The sequence below is a fragment of the Schistocerca cancellata genome, chromosome 8 (assembly GCF_023864275.1).
Source record: "Schistocerca cancellata isolate TAMUIC-IGC-003103 chromosome 8, iqSchCanc2.1, whole genome shotgun sequence".
Lineage (NCBI taxonomy): Eukaryota > Metazoa > Arthropoda > Insecta > Orthoptera > Acrididae > Schistocerca > Schistocerca cancellata.
In genome coordinates, this window is record NC_064633.1 from 11,180,218 (window position 1) to 11,204,631 (window position 24,414).

The 24,414-nt window shown below is 44.4% G+C and overlaps 1 protein-coding gene across 1 annotated transcript in view; it reads right to left on the reverse strand.

Moving 5' to 3' along the window:
* The window catches only part of LOC126094963 (acetylcholine receptor subunit alpha-L1), a 713,068-nt gene that overhangs the window by 294,378 nt on the left and 394,276 nt on the right, over positions 1-24,414 (reverse strand). The window contains exon 2 of the mRNA XM_049909618.1: positions 310-354. Coding sequence (XP_049765575.1) covers positions 310-354 — 45 coding nt within the window. The remainder of the gene's footprint in view (positions 1-309; positions 355-24,414) is intronic.

Consider the following 24,414-nt stretch of genomic DNA (forward strand, 5'->3'; position numbering starts at 1 on the left):
TGTACATGCCAACGTCGCAAGCTAAAGATGAAGAGATAGAGAAAGTATATGAAGATATTGGCCGAGTCACCTGTGTTTGCGCGGCTTCCCCCGTCGGAGGTTCGTGTTCGAGTCCTGCCTCGGGCATGTGTGTGTGTGTTGCCCTTAGCGTAAGTTACTTTAAGTTAGATAACGTAGTGTACAAGCCTGGGGACGATAACCTCAGCAGATTGGTCCCATAGGAACTTACCACCACCAGAATTCATTATCTATCCAAAGTAATTGACATGGACATTAGTTACGAGATAGTAGAGAACAGTGTTTACTTACGTGCTCCAACCAGACGTTGGTGGTAAGGATCTGATCCTTCAGATTCTGAAAAGAAAAGAAAAATATCTTTAAATTCTCATGAATCAATTCAAATTTACACATATAATTCAGTGCATCCGCAGCGAACGGCAAAATAACAGCCAGAAAAAGACGGATACGTCTTCTGCTGTATCACGTAAAAGATTTCATGGAATTTCTATCTGTAACCACGTGTAGTAAATGAAAACACCTTAGACTTAATTTTGCTACAGGTATTATTTTTCAATAATGGACAACTTTAGAGCATCAGTCAATAATTTTGTTTGAGAATCACATGCACCATCAATACAGAACCGTTGAACGACGATTCATTGTTCTTCCCTTTCTCCTTCTGTTCATCAGCAGCAGCCATACCCTCCTTCACTTATCACTATTATTCTGCGTTAGGATATATGTGAAAAAAAGTTTTTGCAACAAAAAAACTGCTAACGACTGAAACTGCTAACCAATGATCAGTTCCAAAGCGTGTGACTCTTAATGGACAGGCAAATCTGATCAAACGGCGACAACAGTTTCGTTGAACTTAAAACCGCATCCAAATGAACAGATCAACGTCACTGATCACTAATCAACCAGAACATTATGACCACCGATGTAATCCACTTCCAGGCGGTAGCAGAGTCACCTGGTCGAGGAATGCCTACCAGTCAGACACATGCACGGTGCATGTAGTGTAAGTGAGCGTGCTGTTCGTGTGTAGAATGGGGATGGCGCGCGATCTATCTGAATTCGGCCGAATGCAGATTGTGATGACTCGGAAGCTCGGCCCGAGCATTTGGGAGACTGTATGACTTGTCGGGTGTTCGGGGAGTGCTGTGGTGGGTGTCTTCAACACGTAGCGAAACCAGGATGAAACCACGTCCAGGAGTCTTAGGGTTGGGCGACCACGCCTCATTACAGATGACAGATGTCGTTGGCTGACCAGACTGCTGATGCGGGACAGGCGGTGAATTGTGGCGGAACAAACATCAGACTTTACTACTGGTCACAAAGCAAGTGTGTCTGAAGACACACTGCAACGAACACGCCTAACTATGCGCTTTCGCAGTCGACGACCCATACATGTGCCAATGTTAACACCACGACATTGGCAACTACGACTGAAATGGGTTCGTGACCATCACCACTGGACGTTCACGCTGTGGCAGAGCGCTGTATGGTCTGATGAATCCCGATAGCTTCATCATAGTGCCGACGGGAGGGTGTGAATCCATCACCTTACAGGGGGACAGGTCCTAGGTAGCGGGACGGAGACAAACTGACGGCGGCTCCATTATGCTTTAGGGAATATTCACGTAGGAATCCTTGGGTCGTGTGAAACACGTGCAAGGCACCATAACGGCCACATAGCATCGTACACTGGTTGCAGACCAAGTATACCCCTTCATGACGATCATGTTTCCCGGCGGCAGCGACATTTTTCAACCAGATAAAGCGCAATGCCAAAAGGCCAGGAGTGCGATGGAGTGTTTCGAGGAACGCAGTGGCGAGTTCCAATTGATGTGCTGGCCCCGAGCTCGCCATATGTGAACCCGCGATCACATCTAGGACGTGATTGAACATGACGTCAGAGCCCATCTCTCCCCTCTCCTGAATTTACGGGAATTAGGTGACTTGTGTGTGCAGGTGTGGTGACCACTCCTTCCAGTGACCTAGCAAGGTCTCACTGGATCCATGCCATGACGCATCGCTGCTGTTATCCGTGCCAAATGCGGACATATCGGTCTTATGTTAGATGGTCATAGTGTTCTGCTTGATCAGTGAAAGTAACGCAGCTATTTTTAATGTAATAGTGTGCAGGTGTGCGCAGTACCTTAATTATCTGTGGCAGTCGTCGTTATTGTGAAATAAAAACATACATCATGTAACAGAATTCGCTGTTGAGAAGGAATTTTATAACTAGCAAGATGCACTGTACACAAATGGTGCAAAACCAAGAACACACCTGCCTTCAACTAACTGACAAATCTGTAGAGACTGAACTGTAGTTCCACTCGACATTCTACTGAATACGGAAGTCATGATACCGGTCACAGCGTCATCCGATGATGATTCAGTAATCAATGAATTCGTTGGAGACGATCTGCTCAACAGAGACAAGGAAGTGTTTCTAACTCGTCAGTTCAAAGATGCGACTCGTTTCACGTTAGCGCTTTCGGGTGAGTTAATTTCTGACTGTTCGCTGTCTGACATTCTTACACATTCCAACCATTTTATTCATAAACACTGTGTATATCCGAACTTCGTGCTTACTATATTTACTATATTTTATTCTGACAAGGATCAGATTTATCTGTGAGAGGCGCCGTTGTGTTGAGTGTTTTATCTGTGACGCTTTCAATTTTTTTTCCTTTTACACACTGTTAACAAAGTTCCAAGCATACGAAACTGATTCCCACATATTTTGGTGGCACGAAGACTTCTTCATTAATAGAACCCAGTACGCTGTTCAGGACGGCGAGAGCACATGAGAGGAAGATGTATTGTTAGGGGACCCCAGGGAAGGGCGATAGGACCTCTGTTGTGCTCTGTATGTATAAATGAACTGACGGATAGTGTGAACGGAAACCTTCGACTTTTTGCTAATAACGCTGTAGCATACGGGAAGGTGACGCAGTTGACTGACAGTAATAGGGTACAGAAGGACTTTGGCAGAATTCCTACAAGGTGCATTGAAAGATAGCTAGCTCTAATATCAGACAAATATAATTAATAGGGAAGAGAAGTAAAATAAATACTGTAATGTTCGAACACTGTATTAGTGCTGTACTGCTTAACACATTCACGTTGATTAAATACTTAGGTGAGACGTGCAAAGTGATATAGAATGAGACGACACACAAGGACGGTGGTAATGAAGACGAGTGGTCGACTTCGGTACTTTGAGAGAAGTCTAGGAAAGTGTAGTTTTTCTATAAGGGATATCTATCCTATATACGATGTTCTTTATCGAAAAACTACACTTTCCTAGACTTCTCCAAATATACCGAAGAATAATAGATAAACTCATTCTCGAGTACTGTTAGAGTGTTTGGATGTCCAACCAGGTCGGATTAAAGCAGGACACCGAATAAATTCAGAAACGTGCAGTTAAATTTCTTTACCGGTGGATCAGGTCACGGGTTCCCAAACTTTTCGTCTAACGAAACACTTTGAGAATCTTCGTACTGTGATGGAACACCTTGTTATTTTGCATGTTCATGAAATTTTTAAAAAAATGAGAAAAAATTGTTTTATTCAGTAATTACTTCAATTTTATATCATAACTAATAACACATGTATGACAATAAAACTTTTTGAAAGTAGTTAGTATCGTCAAAATATCGAGAAAGAATAACTCGTGCAGCACAGTATGGAAACTTTGAGTTAGATCAACACGTGAGTATTATGGAGATGGTTCGTGAAGTCAGATGGGAATCCCTGAAAAAAAGATGAGGTTAGCTTCGCGTAACACTATCGATCAAATTTCGTGTACCAGTGTTTGCGACCGACTGAAAAACGATTCTACTGCAGCCAGAGTACATCGTGCATAAGGACCGCGAAAACAAGATAAGAAAATTACGTCTCGTATGGACGCATGCAGGCAGTCATTCTCCTCTCGCCCCACATGCGAATAGAACAGTAAGGGAAATGTCTATTGGTTCAAATGGCTCTGAGCACTATGGGACTTAACTACTGAAGTCATCAGTTCCCTAGAACTTAGAACTACTTAAACCTAACTAACCTAAGGACATCACACACACCGAGGCAGGATTCGAACCTGCGACCGTAGCGGTCCCGTGGTTCCAGACTGTAGCGCCTAGAGCCGCTCGGTCACCCCGGCCGGCGGAATTGTCTAGGAGTGGTACAAAACACCTTCCGCCATGTACCGTATGGTGGCTTGTAGAGTATGTATATAGACGTAGATATAAAGAATATCATTGTGTCAGGTGGTTCAACTCAGTCACCCACTCGCCTTATAGAAAATTGCACGGTTAACATTCGAAGTACCGGAAGTATCCATAATGCACCACCGACAGATGATGAAACATTCTGTTTGCCGAGTAAACATAAAGAATGTATAATCATATTACAAACACTTCTTGGTGTGGTGGCGTTAAATATATATAACTTTCACTTGCTCCATCATTGATTTCATAAGCAAAAGCAGGAAACGGGTTGTGTTTACGAAAATTTCTAAATATTATCAGTTTCGTTAAACTGGTCTTCCAATTGATTTTTCTGTCTCTGGATGGATTACAATGTCATCGGCAAACGTTAAAGTTTTCATTTCTTCTAAATTCCCTTTTCAATTTTCTCCTTTGTTTCCTTCAAAGCTTACTCTACTACAGATAGAATAACATTCTGGATAGGCTACAACTCCATCTCACGACCTTATCATCTACGGCTTTCCTTCACGCCCCTCGCTTTCTCTGTTTTATCCCTGCTTCGGCCTTGAAAACTTCAAACACTTTTGTCCAGGTAACACTGTTGAAACATTTCTCGAGATACAGAAATTACATAATTGTTAATTTGCCTTCATTCGTCCTACCCTCTAAAAAAGACATAAAGAAAGTATATCCTTGCATGACCGTAAATCCCTCCGGAACCCGAACTGATCTTTCCCTATGTCAGCTTCTACCAGTTTACCCATTCTTCGTAAATAAATCATATTAATATTCTTACTTATCATTTGGTGCCATGTCTTATTAAAAACTGTTTTGGTAGTATTCACACCTGATAGGACCTCATATCTAACGTTTCATCATGTGTCTTACATATCAGATGGCATAATTTTACTATGGATTGCTCTGTCAACGATCTCAAAAATTGTGAGGGAATGTCATCTACTCCATGGGCTTTGTTTCCACTTAGATAATTCAGCGTTCTGTCAAAGTCTTCTCGCAATTTATCTCAATCTTTTCTTCATCTACCTCCACTTCTCTTGCCATAATATTGTCCACAGGTATGTTTCCCTTATACGGAACCACTGTATATATCTTCCATCTTTCAGTTCTCCTTTCTTTGCTTAGCACTGGCTTGAGATCTCTTTAATTCTTCTACAAGCAGCGCTTACCTTTCCTCTAGTTATGCATGCTTCTAGATACTTCCAATAGTCCTCTAGCCATTCCTGCTTAGACATTTTGTTCTTCTATCAATCTCATTTTTAGACGCCTGCATCCATTTTGCTCTGCTGCATTTCCATATTTCCCCCTTTCATCATTTAAATGTATTTCTAGTAGGCCTTACGTTTTTATCTATGTGATCCCCTGCTGCCCTTTCAGTCTCCTTCCTCAAAGTTACCTATTCATCTTCTCTTATATTTCTTACATTCGTTTCGGACCACCGTTGCCTAATTCCCCCTCTGATACTCTCATCTATCTCTGGTTTCTTCAGTTTATCAAAGTCCGCCTAATTAATTTCACACCTCTTGCAGTTGCTCATGTTTTAATCTGCACTTCATAGCGAGTACATCATCATGACAGTGCACTTGTTTCCCTTGGTAATGTATGGTTTAAAATCTTGTTTTCGAAATTTATATATCAGATTTATCGAGTCAGTCTGACCCCTTCAGTGTCTCTTGGTCTCTTTCAGGTACATAACTTTCCCTCATGATTCTTAAACCATATGTTAGCGATGGTTAAATTATAATCTGTGCAGAATTCTACCAGGTGGCTTACTCTTTCATTGCTTTCCCCATATCAAATTCGGCTACTACTATTCCTTCTCTTACTTTGCTTACTAGCGAATTTCATTCCTTCATCACAATTAGACATTTATCTCCCTTAACTATTTCAGTAACTTCCTTTATGTTATCATGCATACATTCAACCTCTTCACCTACGGAGCTAGTTTGCATGTACTTGTATTACTGCTATGGATGTCGGCTACGTGTCGACCTTGGCTACAGTAAGATGTTGACTAATCTGCTCGTAGTAGCTTACTGGCATTCTCATTCTCTTACCCATTAGTAGGTCTACTCATGCATAACTCCTATTTGATTTTGTGTTGATAAAGCTGTACTGCTGTCACGAGAAGGCCTGTTTTTCCTGCACATCAGTAGTTCCCACTACATTTACAGTAGTTCCCACTACATTTAACTTCAGCCTATCCATTTTTCTTTTTAAATTCACTACCCTGCCCACCCGATAAGGGGTCAAGAATTTCACGCACCATGCCGCAGAGCGCTAGTTGTATTTTTCTAGATGATAGTAACCTCCTGAGTATTCCCTGCCTGGAGATCCGAATTGAGGAATTTTTAACCTCCAGAAAAGATGCAATCATCATCGCAGAGCGCTAGTTGTATTTTTCTAGATGATAATATCCTCCTGAGTATTCCCTGCCTGGAGATCCGAATTGAGGAATTTTTAACCTCCAGAAAAGATGCAATCATCATTCAGCCAAACAGTAGAGCTGCACGCCCTCAGTAAAACGAATTACGTAACACGTTTCCTCTTGCATTCAACCGTTCGCAGTACCAGCACAACAAGGCGAATTTGTCAACTGTTATAAAGCCAGACAAGTTCATCATCCTACATTGTCCTGCAAAACTCGAAAAGGCTGCTGATCCTCTTCTGGAATCACGAAATAGTTTGCCTCCTCCACAGATACTTCTAGTATGGCTCCACCTATGGTATGGGTATCTGTATCGTCGAGGCACGCTAGAGACAACGCATTGACAAGATTCATGATTCATAGGAGGATTTATAGTGGATATAATGTTATTTGTGTCAACTTACAGAAGCCAGATATTTCTGAAACTGGAAACACGTATTTGTATCAAGACTATTAACTACTATGTCCCTTTAGTACTCACACTTTAAGAGCCTATCGAAGATAAAGTATACTTAGGATGTGTTACAATTTTAAAACAAGTTTTATGTTCAGGTGCAGATTGAACGATTTGGGGGGCCAGCACATTGATTGAAAATCACCACTATGTTGATCGAACCACTCCATCACACTCCTGGCCTGGTGACATGGCGCAATATCTTGTTGAAAAATGCCACTGGCGTCGGGTAACATGGTCGTCATGAAGGGGCATACGTGGTATGTAACTGTGTACGATACTTCTTGGCCGTCACAATGATTTGCATGAGCTCCACTGGGCCCATGGATACCCACATGAATCCTCGCCATAGCACAATAGAGCCGCTGCAAGCTTGTCTCCATCCTGGAGTGCAGGTATCAGGGAGCTGTTCTCCTGGAAGGCGACGGATTGGCCCACTCCCATCGGCATGATGAAGAAGGTATCGGGATTGATGAGACCATGGAACGCTCTGCCACTGCGCCAACGTCCAATCCTGATGATCATGTGCCCATTTCAGTTGTACTTGCCGATGTTGTGGTGTCAACATCGGCATATGCATGGGTCGTCGGCTTTGGAAACCCATCGTTAGGAGTGTTTGGTGCACTGTGTGTTGAGACACACTTGTATTCTGCCCAGCATGAAAGTCTGATGTTAGTTCCACCACAGCCTGTCCTGTTTTACCAGTCTGCCCAGCCCATAACGTGCGACATGTGGTGGTCGCCCAATCCCACAACGTCTGGACGTGGTTTGATCTTGGTTCCTCCTCATTTTGAAGCCACTCACCACAGCTCTCCTCGAACACTCAAAAAGTCGCGCAGTTTCCGAAATGCTCATGGCGAGCCTCCGAGCCATCATAATCTGCCCTTGGTCAAACTCAGATCATGTGCCGTCCTCATTCTACACATGGACAGCGTGCTCACTTATACTACAGGCACCGTGCTTCTGTCTGACTAGCAATCATTCCTCCCCAGGTGACGCTGCCATCGCCTGGACGGATTTATATCGATAGTAGGTCGGTGCTCATTATCCTCTGCACGATCATTGTATAAATGTATATTGTGCGGAACATTTTAACCCGTAATGGAGATTAATTCAGGAAAAATATTAGGTACATCACAATGTTCTAGAAAAAAGCTGTAGATGGGAAAAGGGCCACGCATTGCTTTTAATGTCCGTGACCTTGAATTTGATTTTCCAAGTGATTTGGAGATTAAAGGGATTTTCTTAAATGGTAACTTTGATGTTAAATTTAAGATTTGAAAACAGCGGCTGGTTTTAAGTATAAGTGATACATTATTCAAGGTCTTGCCAAGATACAATGAAAGTTAAATAAGCAAATATGTTTTTAATTCTATTAGAGATTAACTCTAAACAGAGGAAGGATACAGCAAATGGTGGTCATTTTGAGCTAATGCTTAATGGTTAATTTCCAGGTACAAAGTGGAAGGCATATGTACGGTTTGAATCAAGCACCCCAACGTATGAGGGACGACGGGACCCTCTCATTGATTTCAAAAGCAATGATATACGTGTGATTTATGATTGTTCTCTCTTGTAGATGCGAGAGAACATTTATGCGTTGTGGTGTATTTATTTTTGTCCATTAACACGTTAATTGAAACTTAAAGTTCAAAATCTCTATTCACTCTTTCCAAATCCAGAATCACGAATAGCGGTTCCCATGAACCAAAATTCAACCTTCGAATTATCTTCGGTAATTATCTTTAAGATCATGGTTATTGGTGATTACAGGTGACCCCTTATGCCCATTCCAATATGATTCTAACACTGTATTTTCCTGTATCACTTCTCTGTTCCGATTTCATCCCTACTAGAACTAAAAACATATCTGCTCATTTGACCTTCATTCAACCTTTCCATGTTCTTGTATAATGTATAATTTAGATGGAAATTCCCCCGATCTTTTCAAATCTTAAACAAAGTAATAAGGTTCCCATTTTTAAAAAATCACTATATATTTTCTAAATCACATTGAAAATCACGTTCAAGGTTACAGCTGTTAGTAGCAATGCGTGACCCTCCTTGTCACTCACATCTGTTCACATTTTACTGTACCTCATCACTATCAGGAGTTATTTCCTATCATGGATTAAAAAAGTATGAGGGGGAGGAGATGTACAGATTGGTGGGAGTGGGACAAAAAGCGAATTTGAGGAGAAGATGGAGAGACTGAGACACTTGGGAGGTGGAGATCGACAGGTACAGGGAAAGATGATCAATGAAAGAGGCGGTAGGGGGAGAAGGAGATGGACAGACAGAGGAAGGGCGGGGAGGTGAAAAGAGAGGGATGAGGGTTAGGTGGTCACAGAGGGTGAAAGGATGAGATGGATAGAGATACGGGACACGAAGAAGTGGAGAAGAGAGACAGTGGAGGGGGATGTGGAGGAGGAGGAGGATTTGGCTAGACGTGCGGTTCACCATGGATACACGGAACGCGTCGACAATACGCCCCAATAGTCGGTACAGCATAAGAAAAGCTAAGGAAGTAATCACATTTGGGAACGTTTCGTACAGCTTTCAACTGCAAAGTGCTGTTGATTACAAAATCAGGACGATAGTCGTCAGCACAGCACCATTTTCTCCAAATGGAACTGCAAAGACAATTCACATTATTTCACGTACAGTTTCAGATCGTAAGAAATAAATTTTTCGTATCTGTTGCACAGAGAGACAGCGGACGGAAGATGTGCACAGAGAAAGGGGTAGATGAGGAGACGTGTGCAATATATGCGTCGAATGGTTACGCGGGCGAAACAGCGGAGAAAAGGCTAGTATTTGGTGATGAACTGGGCCAGTCGTCTTGGATCGTACTAGCGTCTACTTGCATCAGGCGAGGAGCATTTATCAACCATAGGCATTCGTAAACTAGTGCTCAACAAACGCTCAGTGTCACTGTAAAGTACGATGTAACTTACCGATAAATTCATTGTTAACAGGAGGATGCAGATAAAAAATAATAATAATCAAAGACACGTCAGGGTCACTTTGGAAATTGGCGATAGCTGGTTGATCAGCAAGCTTGTATGGATGGACGGCTTGTGAATTTATTATTACCCAATTTAAGAGAAGATCCCAAGTGTTATGGCACAAGTAATGCACTAATTATTGTACTTCCACAGTTATAAAATCTGTAATGTGTGAGAAGTTATTTTATTTATGCGTGAAGTATGAATGAATATGATAAAGACGTCAAGTGTGCTGATGCAGTCACTGGATCGAAGTTATGTACGCCAATGGGATGTCATTTCTCATGTTGTCAGTGAGTTCTGATAAACGCTTTTGCCACATGACATGCAGAGAAGGTAAATGTCCCTCGAGCCATGGGAACTTTTAAATTTTCATATTCATCAATATTTATATCGAGACACAGCAGCACGTTCATTTGCAATTCAGAGTTACCTCTCCTGAATATTCCACTCGAGTACAGTGAAATGACTCTTTCGCCTACCAACAAAAGAACAGTTAGTACGTTCTCATGTTAAAGCAAACATCATGTAAAACTATTGTTTCTCTGTTTTATAGTAATAGGCTGACTATAAGGGAATCAGATGAAGCAGAGGGTGGTCATCTGACAAAACGGCAAGAATATCATGTTTTCGAATCGTTTATTACAAACAGTTTGGTCAATAGCGACCAGGTTACCGGACGGAAATGGAAACGATCAAGACCGATTTATGTCACTGAATAAAATTACTAAGTTTTTCTGCTGTCAACATTACTCACTTACCTCTGTTGATCCGCCGTGGATACGGGACAAGGGATGGTCAGCTTTTTACCAAAGAGAAATCACCAAACAGCTGTATGCTTGCAGAAGTTATTTTATTTAGAAGAACAGCTTCGGCATCTCAGTAATACCATCTTCAGGCCCCTATGCACTCCATGTATAGACAATCACATACATCAATGTATGCATACAGCCATCAGCATCTGGATCCCGTGAATTTTTGTGAACTATTTATTTCGAAGACATGACAGCAACTGCAGCTGCAAGGAGCACCTGATGAAGATTGCGAGTTACGCAATCGAGATATCGCCCAAATATGACGCAGATTACGGGCAGAAAACCCGATTTTTCAAGATAGCAACGCCTCGACAGGCAGCCTGTAGACCTATATTTGTAAAGTATTAGGAAATGTGAAGCTGTTTTATACACAGAGAGATCGATTCCTTAAGAAGTTAGGCGTTTATTGGTATTTATCAAAAAGACTGTTTGTAATATATTGATTACTCTTTGCTACTGTAGTGTTATCTTGAAGCTGTGAGAAAGAGGGACAGGCGCTCCAGGGCGCGGAAGCAGAGACAATGCTGAGGACAGACGAAACTAGGAGAGATATTGTTACATGAAGTAAACCGTAAGGGGAGAGCCTTGCGAAAATGCAGACGCCCCCATACGCGGTCCCAGGGAGGTAGTTACCCTTCAAGGAATTAATATGTAACTTCATATGTCGTCTGGACGCTGTGGTAGGTTGCCACCGTAGAACTTTGTAACCAACAGGCACTTATTAGCGTATAAAGCCAGCTTGATACCAGCCCTGAGAACAGCAACGTCAGTAGGCTCACAGGGATTAGAAAGAGAGCGAAAACGCCAAACACTGTTGACCCAGCAGTCCCTACTCCGGGGGGCCGAAGGGGCGATGCTAAATGACGTATATCAATAATGTAGCAAGCCTTACCTGGCAGCGGAGTTACGTTTCAGCTGAACAATGTTCATACGAAATACGGACCTAGTGCAACTGCATTAACATCCCCGCCTTAGGAGCAGTAGAGGGAACCTAACTAAACCGCGATTGGCAGGCACCTGCAACAGACCTACGAGATTGGCTGGGTGGCTTTAAGTGGGAAAAACAGTGACCCCACGCGCCTCTTTAAAACCCGTAGATCCCGCATTTTGGCGGAGTTCTCAGTCAGACGATTTGGCCGCCGAATCCGCGTCCGTCGACTCCAGCCTCGGTCCAGCTCCGCGTAAGTCTGATCTCTCACTTGGAGTGCCTCAGTGAACAGCGTTACGTTCAGTACGTTTTGTTTTGCAACTAAGTTGTTGCCTTGAGGTGCTGGTAGTGTTTGCTGCTGTGGTTAGCATCCACTCCTGGGACGTCTGCACTGGTTTCTGTTGTAACGCCGGCCGGTGTGGCCATGCGGTTCTAGGCGCTACAGTCTGGAACCGCGCGACCGCTACGGTCGCAGGTTCGTATCCTGCCTCGGGCATGGATGTGTGTGATGTCCTTAGGTTAGTTAGGTTTAAGTAGTTCTAAGTTCTAGGGGCTGGTGCCCTAAGATGTTGAGTCCCGTAGTGCTCAGAGCCATTTGAACCATTTTCTGTTGTAACGGTGTTATTCATGTTTTTCTAACCCTAGAACTAGCCTCCAGTGCATTGGTCAGCCCTGTCTGGAATAAACAACTATTTCAAAACTCTGTTTGTCCAAGAGTCTTCACAACGACTTCCCTACCGAGTCTCACCACCTGCATTTCTAGTAAATGCCTGTACCAGTGTTGGCTCAGATAGAAGAAAACAATCAAATGCCTTCACTGTGAATTGTTCTTCTGCCCTCTACTCTGTACCGCTCGGGAGCGCAGACTGAGCAGCAAACCCTTTTTTTCCCTCTCCTACCTATGTCAGGACACGACATGTTACCATGCATAGCAGAGCAAAAATCATGTAGTTACTTAGCTAAATCTGTATTTTACTTGTAACATGCGTAGTAACAAAACTTTATATTTTAATGTTTATTAAATGCAAAGTGCTGTGCTATGTAGTGATAAGTAAGTAAATGGCCAGCACACTCTCATTCGCACAAACAAATCAAGTACGTACGGCATGTAAACTAATTCGATCCACAATACATCGATAAAAATCGATCATATTTTGTACAGAACACATAAATAAATTAACCCGAAGTGAGAGAAAGTTGTTGGACAATTTCATAAGCATCATCAGCACTTATTTCCACCCGTATACAACTTCAGTACGTTATTAAAGCTACATCCAGATCACCTATCACCGTAAAATTATTTATTTGTAAACCCATTTTTGTAGTCCTGACTGTTTAGTAATTATGAAGGCTAATCAGTGTACACATGTTGTGTACACTTTCAACGTATTCACCTCTGACCCATTATCCGATCTTTGCCAAAGTGTTTATACTTGCGTTGCACTGTAATCTGTGTTAATACTTAATGAATGAAAAGCTTTCATGTCTTTGGGCACTTGAGTTTAATTTGAGGTATACAGGAACTCGTAGTAAGTGGCACTTAACAGCGACCATAGCTTCTTTCGTGCAATTTTATGAACCAGTAATTTTTATGATCTTGTTACAGCACCCGTGTACGCTAGGACAACCTCTGTTTGATAAATTCAGCTCATTAAATTTACAGTTGTGCGGCACTTGTAACTTTGTAACTTAATTCATGGGATCCTATGGGGAGTGTGGTATCCACCACTATTAAATCTCTGCACCGAGTAGCGGCGCGCTGCATTACAGGCGGCAGAGAAACTCATCGTTGGCCGCACTTCTCTGCTATCTAGCATCGCAGAACGCCTTCACTCGAGTGCGCGCGCTTGAAACAACAGCGATTGACCATCCATAACTCTCAGCGATTGGCCACCCAGAATATAGAGCAACTGCAGCAGCTGGCTGCATTAACGATGGAGCCTTATTTAACGCAGCTACTGACGGCTACAAGCCAGTTCTCATCGTGCTGCGTTCTACTCCACAACTAGGAAGTGCTACTCTGCGCTGGACCTGCTGTTCGATGTTGATTTGGCTGCGCTCTGGACTCGGAATCCGAATGTTATCGGACTTCAACGTTCACTAGGCTTAATATATCGTCGGACTTCCGAATTCCGCTGGAATTCGGTATTTCAAAAAAATGGTTCAAATGGCTCTGAGCACTATGGGACTTAACATCTGAGGTCATCAGTTCCCTAGAACTTAGAACTACTTAAAACTAACTAACCTAAGGACATCACACACAACAATGCCCGAGGTACGATTCGAAGTTGCGACCGGAGCGGTCGCACGGTTCGAAACTGAAGCGCCTGGAACCGCTCGGCCACACCGGCCGGCTCCCGGTATTTCACTTGTACTTCCTGAACATTGGTATAATTTCTATGAAGTGTTCATCTACAACTTGGCGCTTGGTAACACAATTATTTTCTACCAGTGTTGTATCAATGAACCATAGAACGTTGATATATTCTACATCTACATCTACATCCATACTCCGCAAGCCACCTGACGGTGTGTGGCGGAGGGTACCTTGAGTACCTCTATCGGTTCTCCCTTCGATTCCAGTTTCGTATTGTTCGTGGAAAGAAGGATAGTCGGTATGCCTCTGTGTGGGCTCTAATCTCTCTGATTTTATCCTCATGGTCTCTTCGCGAGATATACGTAGGAGGGAGCAATATACTGCTTGACTCTTCGGTGAAGGTATGTTCTCGAAACTTTGACAAAAGCCCGTACCGAGCTACCGAGCGTCTCTCCTGCAGAGTCTTCCACTGGAGTTTATCTATCATATCCGTAACGCTTTCGCGATTACTAAATGATCCTGTAACGAAGCGCGCTGCTCTCCGTTGGATCTTCTCTATATCTTCTATCAACCCTATCTGATACGGATCCCACACTGATGAGCAGTATTCAAGCAGTGGGCGAAGAAGCGTACTGTAACCTACTTCCTTTGTTTTCGGATTGCATTTCCTTAGGATTCTTCCAATGAATCTCAGTCTGGCATCTGCTTTACCGACAATCAACATTATATGATCATTCCATTTTAAATCACTCCTAATGCGTACTCCCAGATAATTTATGGTATTAACTGCTTCCAGTTGCTGACCTGCTATTTTGTAGCTAAATGATAAAGGATCTATCTTTCTGTGTATTCGCAGCACATTACACTTGTCTACATTGAGATTCAATTGCCATTCCCTGCACCATGCGTCAATTCCCTGCAGATCGTCCTGCATTTCAGTACAATTTTCCATTGTTACAACCTCTCGATACACCACAGCATCATCTGCAAAAAGCCTCAGTGAACTTCCGATGTCATGCACCAGGTCATTTATGTATATTGTGAATAGCAACGGTCCTATGACACTCCACTGCGGCACACCTGAAATCACTCTTACTTCGGAAGACTTCTCTCCATTGAGAATGACGTTCTGCGTCCTGTTATCTAGGAACTCCTCAATCCAGTCACACAATTGGTCTGATAGTCCATATGCTCTTACTTTGTTCATTAAACGACTGTGGGGAACTGTATCGAACGCCTTGCGGAAGTCGAGAAACACGGCGTCTACCTGTGAATCCGTGTCTATGGCCATCTGAGTTTCGTGGACCAATAGCGCGAGCTATTATTTATTGTGCTATCCCTGGTTACAGCAGGGCATGATCTCATTATCAGTAAGAATATCTGCTACATGTCCTTCTCAAATCCACAAGGATATGTCAGTTGCTCAGCCGTAAGTTCACAGTGTTGTTACTGAAGTGGGAGAGAACATAAGGGGCGTGGACAGCGTCTTATGTTGAGTGTTCACTACGAAGCACACGGAGATGCCACGTACTTTTGTTCACTCGTGACAAGAATATTCACCACACTTGTAACCATTTCGAGAAATAATCAGAAACACATGAATGAATATGAAAGAGTTTGAAAGGGGTCTCATTGTGGCTTCCCATTTGGCCAGCTGGTCGAATCGCTCACTATCCAGGTTTATAGGGCATTCGGACGTGACAGAGGCCTGATGTTAGACTGCGAGGGAACATGTAGACCGGCAAGGCATACTCGTCGTCAAGGTTCTAGTTGACCATGTCTGCCCACCACAAGGAAGAACTGCCTTATTGGGCACGAAGCACATCGTAACATATTCACATCTACGCCTGCCACACGAGAGCAAGTAATGGGCGCCATGCAAATTTCTGTGTCATCTCACACCATTGGTCACAGACTGGCAACAGCTGAACTGTGGAATTATCGTCCCATGCTCAGGTTGCCGTTGAAACCACTGTAACCAGGAAGAATTAACTGCTGAATAATGGCGTTGCAAGAAGTTCAGTGCTGAATTGAGGTTCTTCTCTACCCCAGACGGCCATCCTCGATGAGTAGAGGTGACCTGTTTCAGATCCTATTCTTCCAGTGTTTCGGAGATGTACATAGGTATTATACTGGAGTCATGTAGTAGGCAGAAATCGGATGTGACTTCAGGTCACAGCTGGTTCGTATTTAGGTTGCTCTGACGCCACAGTCGTATGTCACACACATTCTGCATACTCATGTGTTATCTCTCTTCGAACAATACATGATCCCGTTTTTCAACAGGACAATAGTCATGCACACATGGGACGTGACTCTATCAACTGTTCAAATAGTTAAAATTGCTCTGAGCACTATGGGACTTAACTGCTGAGGTCATCAGTCCCCTAGAACTTAGAACTGCTTAAACCTAACTAACCTAAGGACATCACACACATCCATGCCCGAGGCAGGATTCGAACTTGCGACCGTAGCGGTCGCGCGGTTCCAAATTCTAGCGTCTAGAACCGCTCGGCCACTCCGGCCGGCTCTGACAACTGTGAGCGCGATTCTGAGGTACACCAATGGGCAGTAAGCATGCTAGGTCTGTTCCCGATAGAGCATGTGTGGGTCCATCTTCGACGTCAGCTCTGTCCCACTACCAGTGTCCAGGATGTTGAGGTACTGTTACAACAACTGAGCTTGTTTGCTTGCGTATTCATCGTCGAGGTGGTGCGATGTCTCAGACTGGCTATGTGACAACCACTGGTTAGGAAGGCGGATGCAGGACTCCAAGCTCTTCTCTACCTCTCTACCCCACCCTCCATCCCGCACTGCATATGATTTCATTATTTTAATGATTGAGGTGTCTAGTTTAATGTCACGAAGACTTATGTTCTTCATCGAGCTGCCTAAAGAATAGCAACGTGTCTGACGACTCTGAGGTGTACTCCACCGCCATCACTTAGTGAATCCCGACAAGTGAGGTTGTGATACTACCCAAACACAAAATCGAGACGTCCTGTTTCATCGTTCACTCATGTGTTTCCGAATATTTCCTAAGGTGGTCGCCAGTATGGTGAATATTCTTGCAGTGAGTAAAAACTAGATGGCAAATGTAAAACACAGTAATCTCGAAGAGTGTCAATAGGAAATGTGCGTATTCCTTCTTACCTTTCTTATTTAAGTCGTCAACTTTGATGTTTGTGGGGCCAAAATTATGTTATGTATCACTTCATTGAAACTTAGAATTTTCTAAAGGTAAAATTAGGGAACGCTTTTTAAGCAACGTAATACTGATGATGCTCAAAGTATAGAAAGTATAAAATACAGACCGGCAATAGCAAAAAAGTTCACCTGAATAAGAGAAAATTGTTAAAATGGAACACAAATTTAAATGTTAGGAACTATTTTCTGAAGGTATTCGCATGGAAGCGAAACAAGGACAATGTGCAGTTTAGACAAGAACGGGACAGACGCTTTTGAAATGTGGTATTACAGAAGATTGCTAAAGACGGACTGATTGAATAACTAAAGAGCAAGTGCTGAACGAAACTGGGGACACAAGAAAATTACGGCGCAACCTGACAAAAGAAGTGGTTGGTTCATACGAACCTACCCTGAGGCTTCAAGGAATCGTCGATTTTGCAAAGGTGGCAGGTGTGTGTGTGTGTGTGTGTGTGTGTGTGTGTGTGTGTGTGTGTGTGTGTCTGGTGTGTGTCTGCGTGTCGGAGAGGGGAAGGGGACAGAAGCTATAGAGGGAGAACAAGACTCGAAAATACTTTAAACAGGGTCAAATATATGTAGGTTGCATTGTTTAGGCCGAGTAAAGGACACTTCCTTAGGAGCTAGGAGAGAGTGTCGGTCTGTGGTACACTTCTCTAACTTTCGCCTCTACCCAGCCCTGTAACAAAAGTTTACTAATTTTCATGTCCTCTTTGTAACTCATGACATTCACGGTTTATTTACTGCAGTACTTCTTTAAATTACAAAAATTACTTCGCAAAACTATGATCTTCCAAATGTGAAAACATGTTCCAAGGTACAACATGGGCTTCTGCCTACGAAAAAATATTCTAAGAAACAGAAAAGCATTTCAGTAGAGAATATCTTGTTTCAACTGCGTTTAATAAACTACCTGTTAAATCATTGCTCTACTACACACTAATAATCAGTAAAGAAAACCGAGCAGAGCAGAAATATTACTGTAAACCAGAGTTAACTATACACTGATGAGCCAAAACATTATGACCAGCTACTTAATAGCTTGTTTGTCGGTCTATGGACCAAAATACATCACTGATTCTGCGTATCAGAGATCCAATAATTTACTGGGAGGTTTGTGGACTGTTGTGGCCCTGGATGTCTGTGCACAGGTCATGTAATTCGCGCAAATAACGGGCCGCTGATTTGCGTATGTCGTGGCGGCGCCCGATGACGACCCATATGGGATCCATAGGACATACATCAGGTGAATTTGGTCACCGAAACATCAATGTGAGTTCACTATAACACTCCTCAGATCACTGTAGCACAGTTCTGGCTCCCAGACACGTACAGTAGACTACTGAAAGATAACAACGCCGTCGGGGAAGACACCAAGCATGAAGGGATGCAGGTGGTTCAAAATGGTTCAAATGGATCTGAGCACTATGGGACTTAACATCTATGGTCATTAGTCCCCTAGACTTAGAACTACTTAAACCTAACTAACCTAAGGACTTCACACACATCCATGCCCGAGGCAGGATTCGAACCTGCGACCGTAGCGGTTCCGGACTGAGGCGCCTAGAACCGCTCGGCCACAGCGGCCGGCAGGATGCAGCTGGTTCGCAGCTGTCAGCGTATCTCCGATTACTATCACAGGTCCCATGCAAACGCATGAGAACGTCTCCCGTAGCATAATATTGCTCTCACCAGCCTGCGTCCGTGGCACGCTGCTTGTTCCGAACTCCCGTTCAACTCGATGTCGGCGTTTGTAGAGACGACCATCGGCTTAGTGTAGCAAAAATGTGATTCATCCGTTCAGTCCACACGTTTCCATTGATCGACAGTCGAGTTCCGATAGTCTCGAGCTCAATCGTAACCAGGTGCACATGTGAACATCTATGGGTGGTCTGCTGCGGAGCTCCATGTTCAACAATGTACAATGAGCGGTATGCTCTGAAGGACTTCTGCGTGCACGAGCACCGTGGCCTTTCCACAGAGATGCCACAGACCACCATCTATACTACATTATAGAGCAGACAAGCCTCCGCTCCCGACATTCAGTGAAGAGTCGTGGACATCCAAACATTTAGCGCCTGGTGGTATTTTACTGTCCTTCTATCTCTTTCCGAAGATGTTCACGACACTAATACGTGGACATTCAAGCAGCTTCACCGTTTCCGAGATACACATTCACAGGCTTGTCAAATTCCCTTATGTCAATGGATTTCCCCATTTGCAACCAATATCTTCGCTTGGGACACCCCCGTCCGTGTATGCTCCGCTGACAAACGTTCTTGTACCGCATCACGTTCCCCCAGAGTCACCAGGCGGTATCCAGTACCGCGGTGGCCACTGGTCACAATGTTTTGGTTTACCAGTGTATTTTGAAATGGAAGCGATTGGAAACTATAAATTATTTTCATTTTCAGAACAGATGAGATTATTGAGACATTAAGACACTCAGCTGATTTGCGAGACCGGCTGCTGTGGCCGAGCGGTTCTAGGCACTTCAGTCTGGAACCGCGCGACTGCTACGGTCGCAGGTTCGAATCCTGTCTCGGGCATGGATGTGTGTGATGTCCTTAGGTTAGTTAGGTTTAAGTAGTGTTAAGTTCTAGGGGACTGATGACCTCAGATGTTAAGTCCCATAGTGCTCAGAGCCATTTGAACCATTTGATTTGCGAGTATCATAGGTTCCATGGTAAAAATCGTCTTCTGTTTCTAGGTGCAAGCTGGTGCACAACCGACGAAATATGCTCCAACTGTGCACATGTTATATAACTAGTTTTAAAAGTATATAGAGTATCAGTGGTCATAAAAAATCTTTATCTGTAGGATTAATATTGATTTGCAAATAAAAACTAAACGAAAAGGCCCAACGGTACCGACTGGCAGCCGTGTCGTCCTCAGACCATAGGCGTCACCGGATGAGGATATGGAGGGACATGTGGTCAGCACACCGCTCTCCCGGTTGTATGTCAGTTTCCGAGACCGGAGCCTCTACATCTCAATCAAGTAGCTCCTCAGTTTGCCTCACAAGGGCTGAGTGCACCCCGCTTGCCAACAGCGCTCGGCAGACCGGATGGTTACCCATCCAAGTGCTAGCCTTGCCCGACAGCGCCTAACTACTGTGATCTGAAGGGAACCGGTGTTACCACTGCGGCAAGGCCGTAATTAATATATTATGCTGCTCTTGAATGTGTAGAATGCGAAAATTTAGAAATACTGCAAAAAAACTAGATATCACGTCTACCAGCAACAAAAATTGTAGAAAGTGGCAGAAACTGCTTATGGCACTCTGCAGTGCCCATTCTTTCATGTGAGTCTAATATCAGTCAGTGTACCGGCCTTGCCGCAGTGGATACGCCGGTTCCAGTCGGATCACCGAAGTTAAACGCTGTCGGGCGTGGCGGCAATTGGATGGGTGACCACACGGACCACCATGCACTATTGCCATTTTTCGTGGTGCACTCAACCTTGTGATGCCAACTGAAGAGCTTCGCGACCGATTAGTAGCGCTCCGGTCAAAGAAAACCATCACAATGACCGGGAGACTACACGCCCCTACTATCTGCATCCTCATCTGAGAATAACACGGCGTTCGGATGGTCCCGATGGGCCCCTTGTGGCCTGAAGAGGTAGTAGTTTTAATGTCAGTCACTTTACTGAAGTACTCACAAAAAAAAACATCGTATGTTTCTCGGCACACTATCCCATAGATACGGCCTAATCCCATACTAGTGTGTAGAGGTGCATGAAACCAGTCTTCCAACTGAAGACCGAAACAACGTAAAAAGGCAACATTTACACTTCTGGAAATGGAAAAAAGAACACATTGACACCGGTGTGTCAGACCCACCATACTTGCTCCGGACACTGCGAGAGGGCTGTACAAGCAATGATCACACGCACGGCACAACGGACACACCAGGAACCGCGGTGTTGGCCGTCGAATGGCGCTAGCTGCGCAGCATTTGTGCACCGCCGCCGTCAGTGTCAGCCAGTTTGCCGTGGCATACGGAGCTCCATCGCAGTCTTTAACACTGGTAACATGCCGCGACAGCGTGGACGTGAACCGTATGTGCAGTTGACGGACTTTGAGCGAGGGCGTATAGTGGGCATGCGGGAGGCCGGGTGGACGAACCGCCGAATTGCTCAACACGTGGGGCGTGAGGTTTCCACAGTACATCGATGTTGTCGCCAGTGGTCGGCGGAAGGTGCACGTGCCCGTCGACCTGGGACCGGACCGCAGCGACGCACGGATGCACGCCAAGACCGTAGGATCCTACGCAGTGCCGTAGGGGACCGCACCGCCACTTCCCAGCAAATTAGGGACACTGTTGCTCCTGGGGTATCGGTGAGGACCATTCGCAACCGTCTCCATGAAGCTGGGCTACGGTCCCGCACACCGTTAGGCCGTCTTCCGCTCACGCCCCAACACCTCCAGTGGTGTCGCGACAGGCGTGAATGGAGGGACGAATGGAGACGTGTCGTCTTCAGCGATGAGAGTCGCTTCTGCCTTGGTGCCAATGATGGTCGTATGCGTGTTTGGCGCCGTGCAGGTGAGCGCCACAATCAGGACTGCATACGACCGAGGCACACAGGGCCAACACCCGGCATCATGGTGTGGGGAGCGATCTCCTACACTGGCCGTACACCACTGGTGATCGTCGAGGGGACACTGAATAGTGCACGGTACATCCAAACCGTCGTCGAACCCATCGTTCTACCATTCCTAGACCGGCAAGGGAACTTGCTGTTCCAACAGGACAATGCACGTCCGCATGTATCCCGTGCCACCCAACGTGCTCTAGAAGGTGTAAGTCAACTACCTGGCCAGCAAGATCTCCGGATCTGTCCCCCATTGAGCATGTTTTGGACTGGATGAAGCGTCGTCTCACGCGGTCTGCACGTCCAGCACGAACGCTGGTCCAACTGAGGCGCCAGGTGGAAATGGCATGGCAAGCCGTTCCACAGGACTACATCCAGCATCTCTACGATCGTCTCCATGGGAGAATAGCAGCCTGCATTGCTGCGAAAGGTGGATATACACTGTACTAGTGCCGACATTGTGCATGCTCTATTGCCTGTGACTATGTGCCTGTGGTTCTGTCAGTGTGATCATGTGATTTATCTGACCCCAGGAATGTGTCAATAAAGTTTCCCCTTCCTGGGACAATGAATTCACGGTGTTCTTATTTCAATTTCCAGGAGTGTAGTACAAGAGCTATTCATGAAGTTTTAATCGTAACCAGAAAACACAAAGTTATGTTTTCTTCTGGTACATGCCTGCAATTATCGAAAATATTGATATCCCCCACCCCCCCTCCACGCCACAGCACATCCCATTTCCTTTAGCGGCATGCTGCGGTTCTGTGGCATGCGGATTTCAGTGTGTTCGATGACTAAAGTGTGGTATCGATAGCTACGATGCCACGGCGTGGGTGCAAGTTCTTAGATTGGCACTACGACACACACTGACGACAGTGTCCTGTAGCCGGCGCTATGTAGCTCTACGAGCGCCGCTCCAGATTCAGCCCATTTGGTTCCGAGCCGACGACCAAACAACTTAGCTTCTAATTCATAGGGAGTTAGCCAATACACTTTGTTACTTCAGTTACTTCAATGATAGTTTGTCCAACTACTAGTAGCTGTTAGATTTGATTGATGTAACCCTTCGCACCTACGTGCTCATCTCAGCCAAAGTTAAGTATTATCAGTTGTATATATCATACACTAGTAAAAGAGCTATAACCTATACGCCGTACCGAAGCATTTCACCTTTTGCTGCTCCTACTCACTTCCTACATTCGGCCTACCCTTCAGTTTGCAGGAGCAGACGCACGCGCCGCCATCCAGGCGGGATGGAAAACAAAGAAATGCACCTGCAAATAAAAAAAATTAAGTTATCACTTCATTATTTGGATGAGATATTTAGTAATAGGCCTATGTGGTCTATTAAAGATGGTATCCGTTAGATCCTGCAATCACTAAATTTCGTTGCTGATACACGACGGCGATTCATATACACCATCAATAGCTTTCGAACGACTGACGCAATACTATATTTATTGCGTTAAGAGCGGCTGCATGCTCGACTCCACTTCCGTCTAAACTCATTGTGACACATCGCACACAGCTCGCGGTAATCCGATTTCGAGTACGTTAGTCACGATTGGGCGGGTTCGACTGACAACTACATTACGCACACAGACACACACACAGACACACACACACACACACACACTCATACCCGCGTGGAAAATTATTAATGCTGATTAGCAGAATGCCCCGTAATTCATGAAATGATATTTCGGCGTGTGATCGCATAATTGGACCCAATACGGTTCAGCGAACTCGCCAGTTAATCAGTCTGTCGGCGCATTTCTGGCGACCCGCAGGTTTTACAGCACGTCAAGTCTTCCCCCTAGCCTAGTATTTGGTTGACCATACCGGAAGTTTCCTGGCCCGGCGTTTCTGCTGGGGACATTTTCGGCAGCGCAGACGCGACTGACCTTCAAAGATGTTCGCTTCAAATAAGCAGATTACTAATATATTTTAGTAGTTGCTTAAACACAGATTAAATCATCACAGATGCTACGCTCAAGTTTGGTAAACGTGATGATTCATCCATTGAGAGCTGCTGACTAAAATTTTTGATCTATACTGCCAGTTTCGGTCCACGCACGCACTATGTATCCTGTTCTCCGATGGAAAGAAAACAGGGAAAGCGTAACAGACACAACCGCCTATATACTCCTTACCGTGTACATGTTTACGAAAACTCACATAGTACAATGATATCTCACATGCTCACATGTTGTTGATGTTGTGGTCTTCAATTCTGAGACTGGTTTGATGCAGGACTCCATGCTACTCTATTCTGTGCAAGCTTCTTCATGTCCCAGTACCTACTACAGCCTACATCCGTCTGAATCTGCTTCGTGTATTCATTTTTTGGTCTCCCTCTACGATTTTTACCCTCCACGCTCCACTCCAGTACTAAATTGGTGATCCCTTAATGCCTCAGAATATGTCCT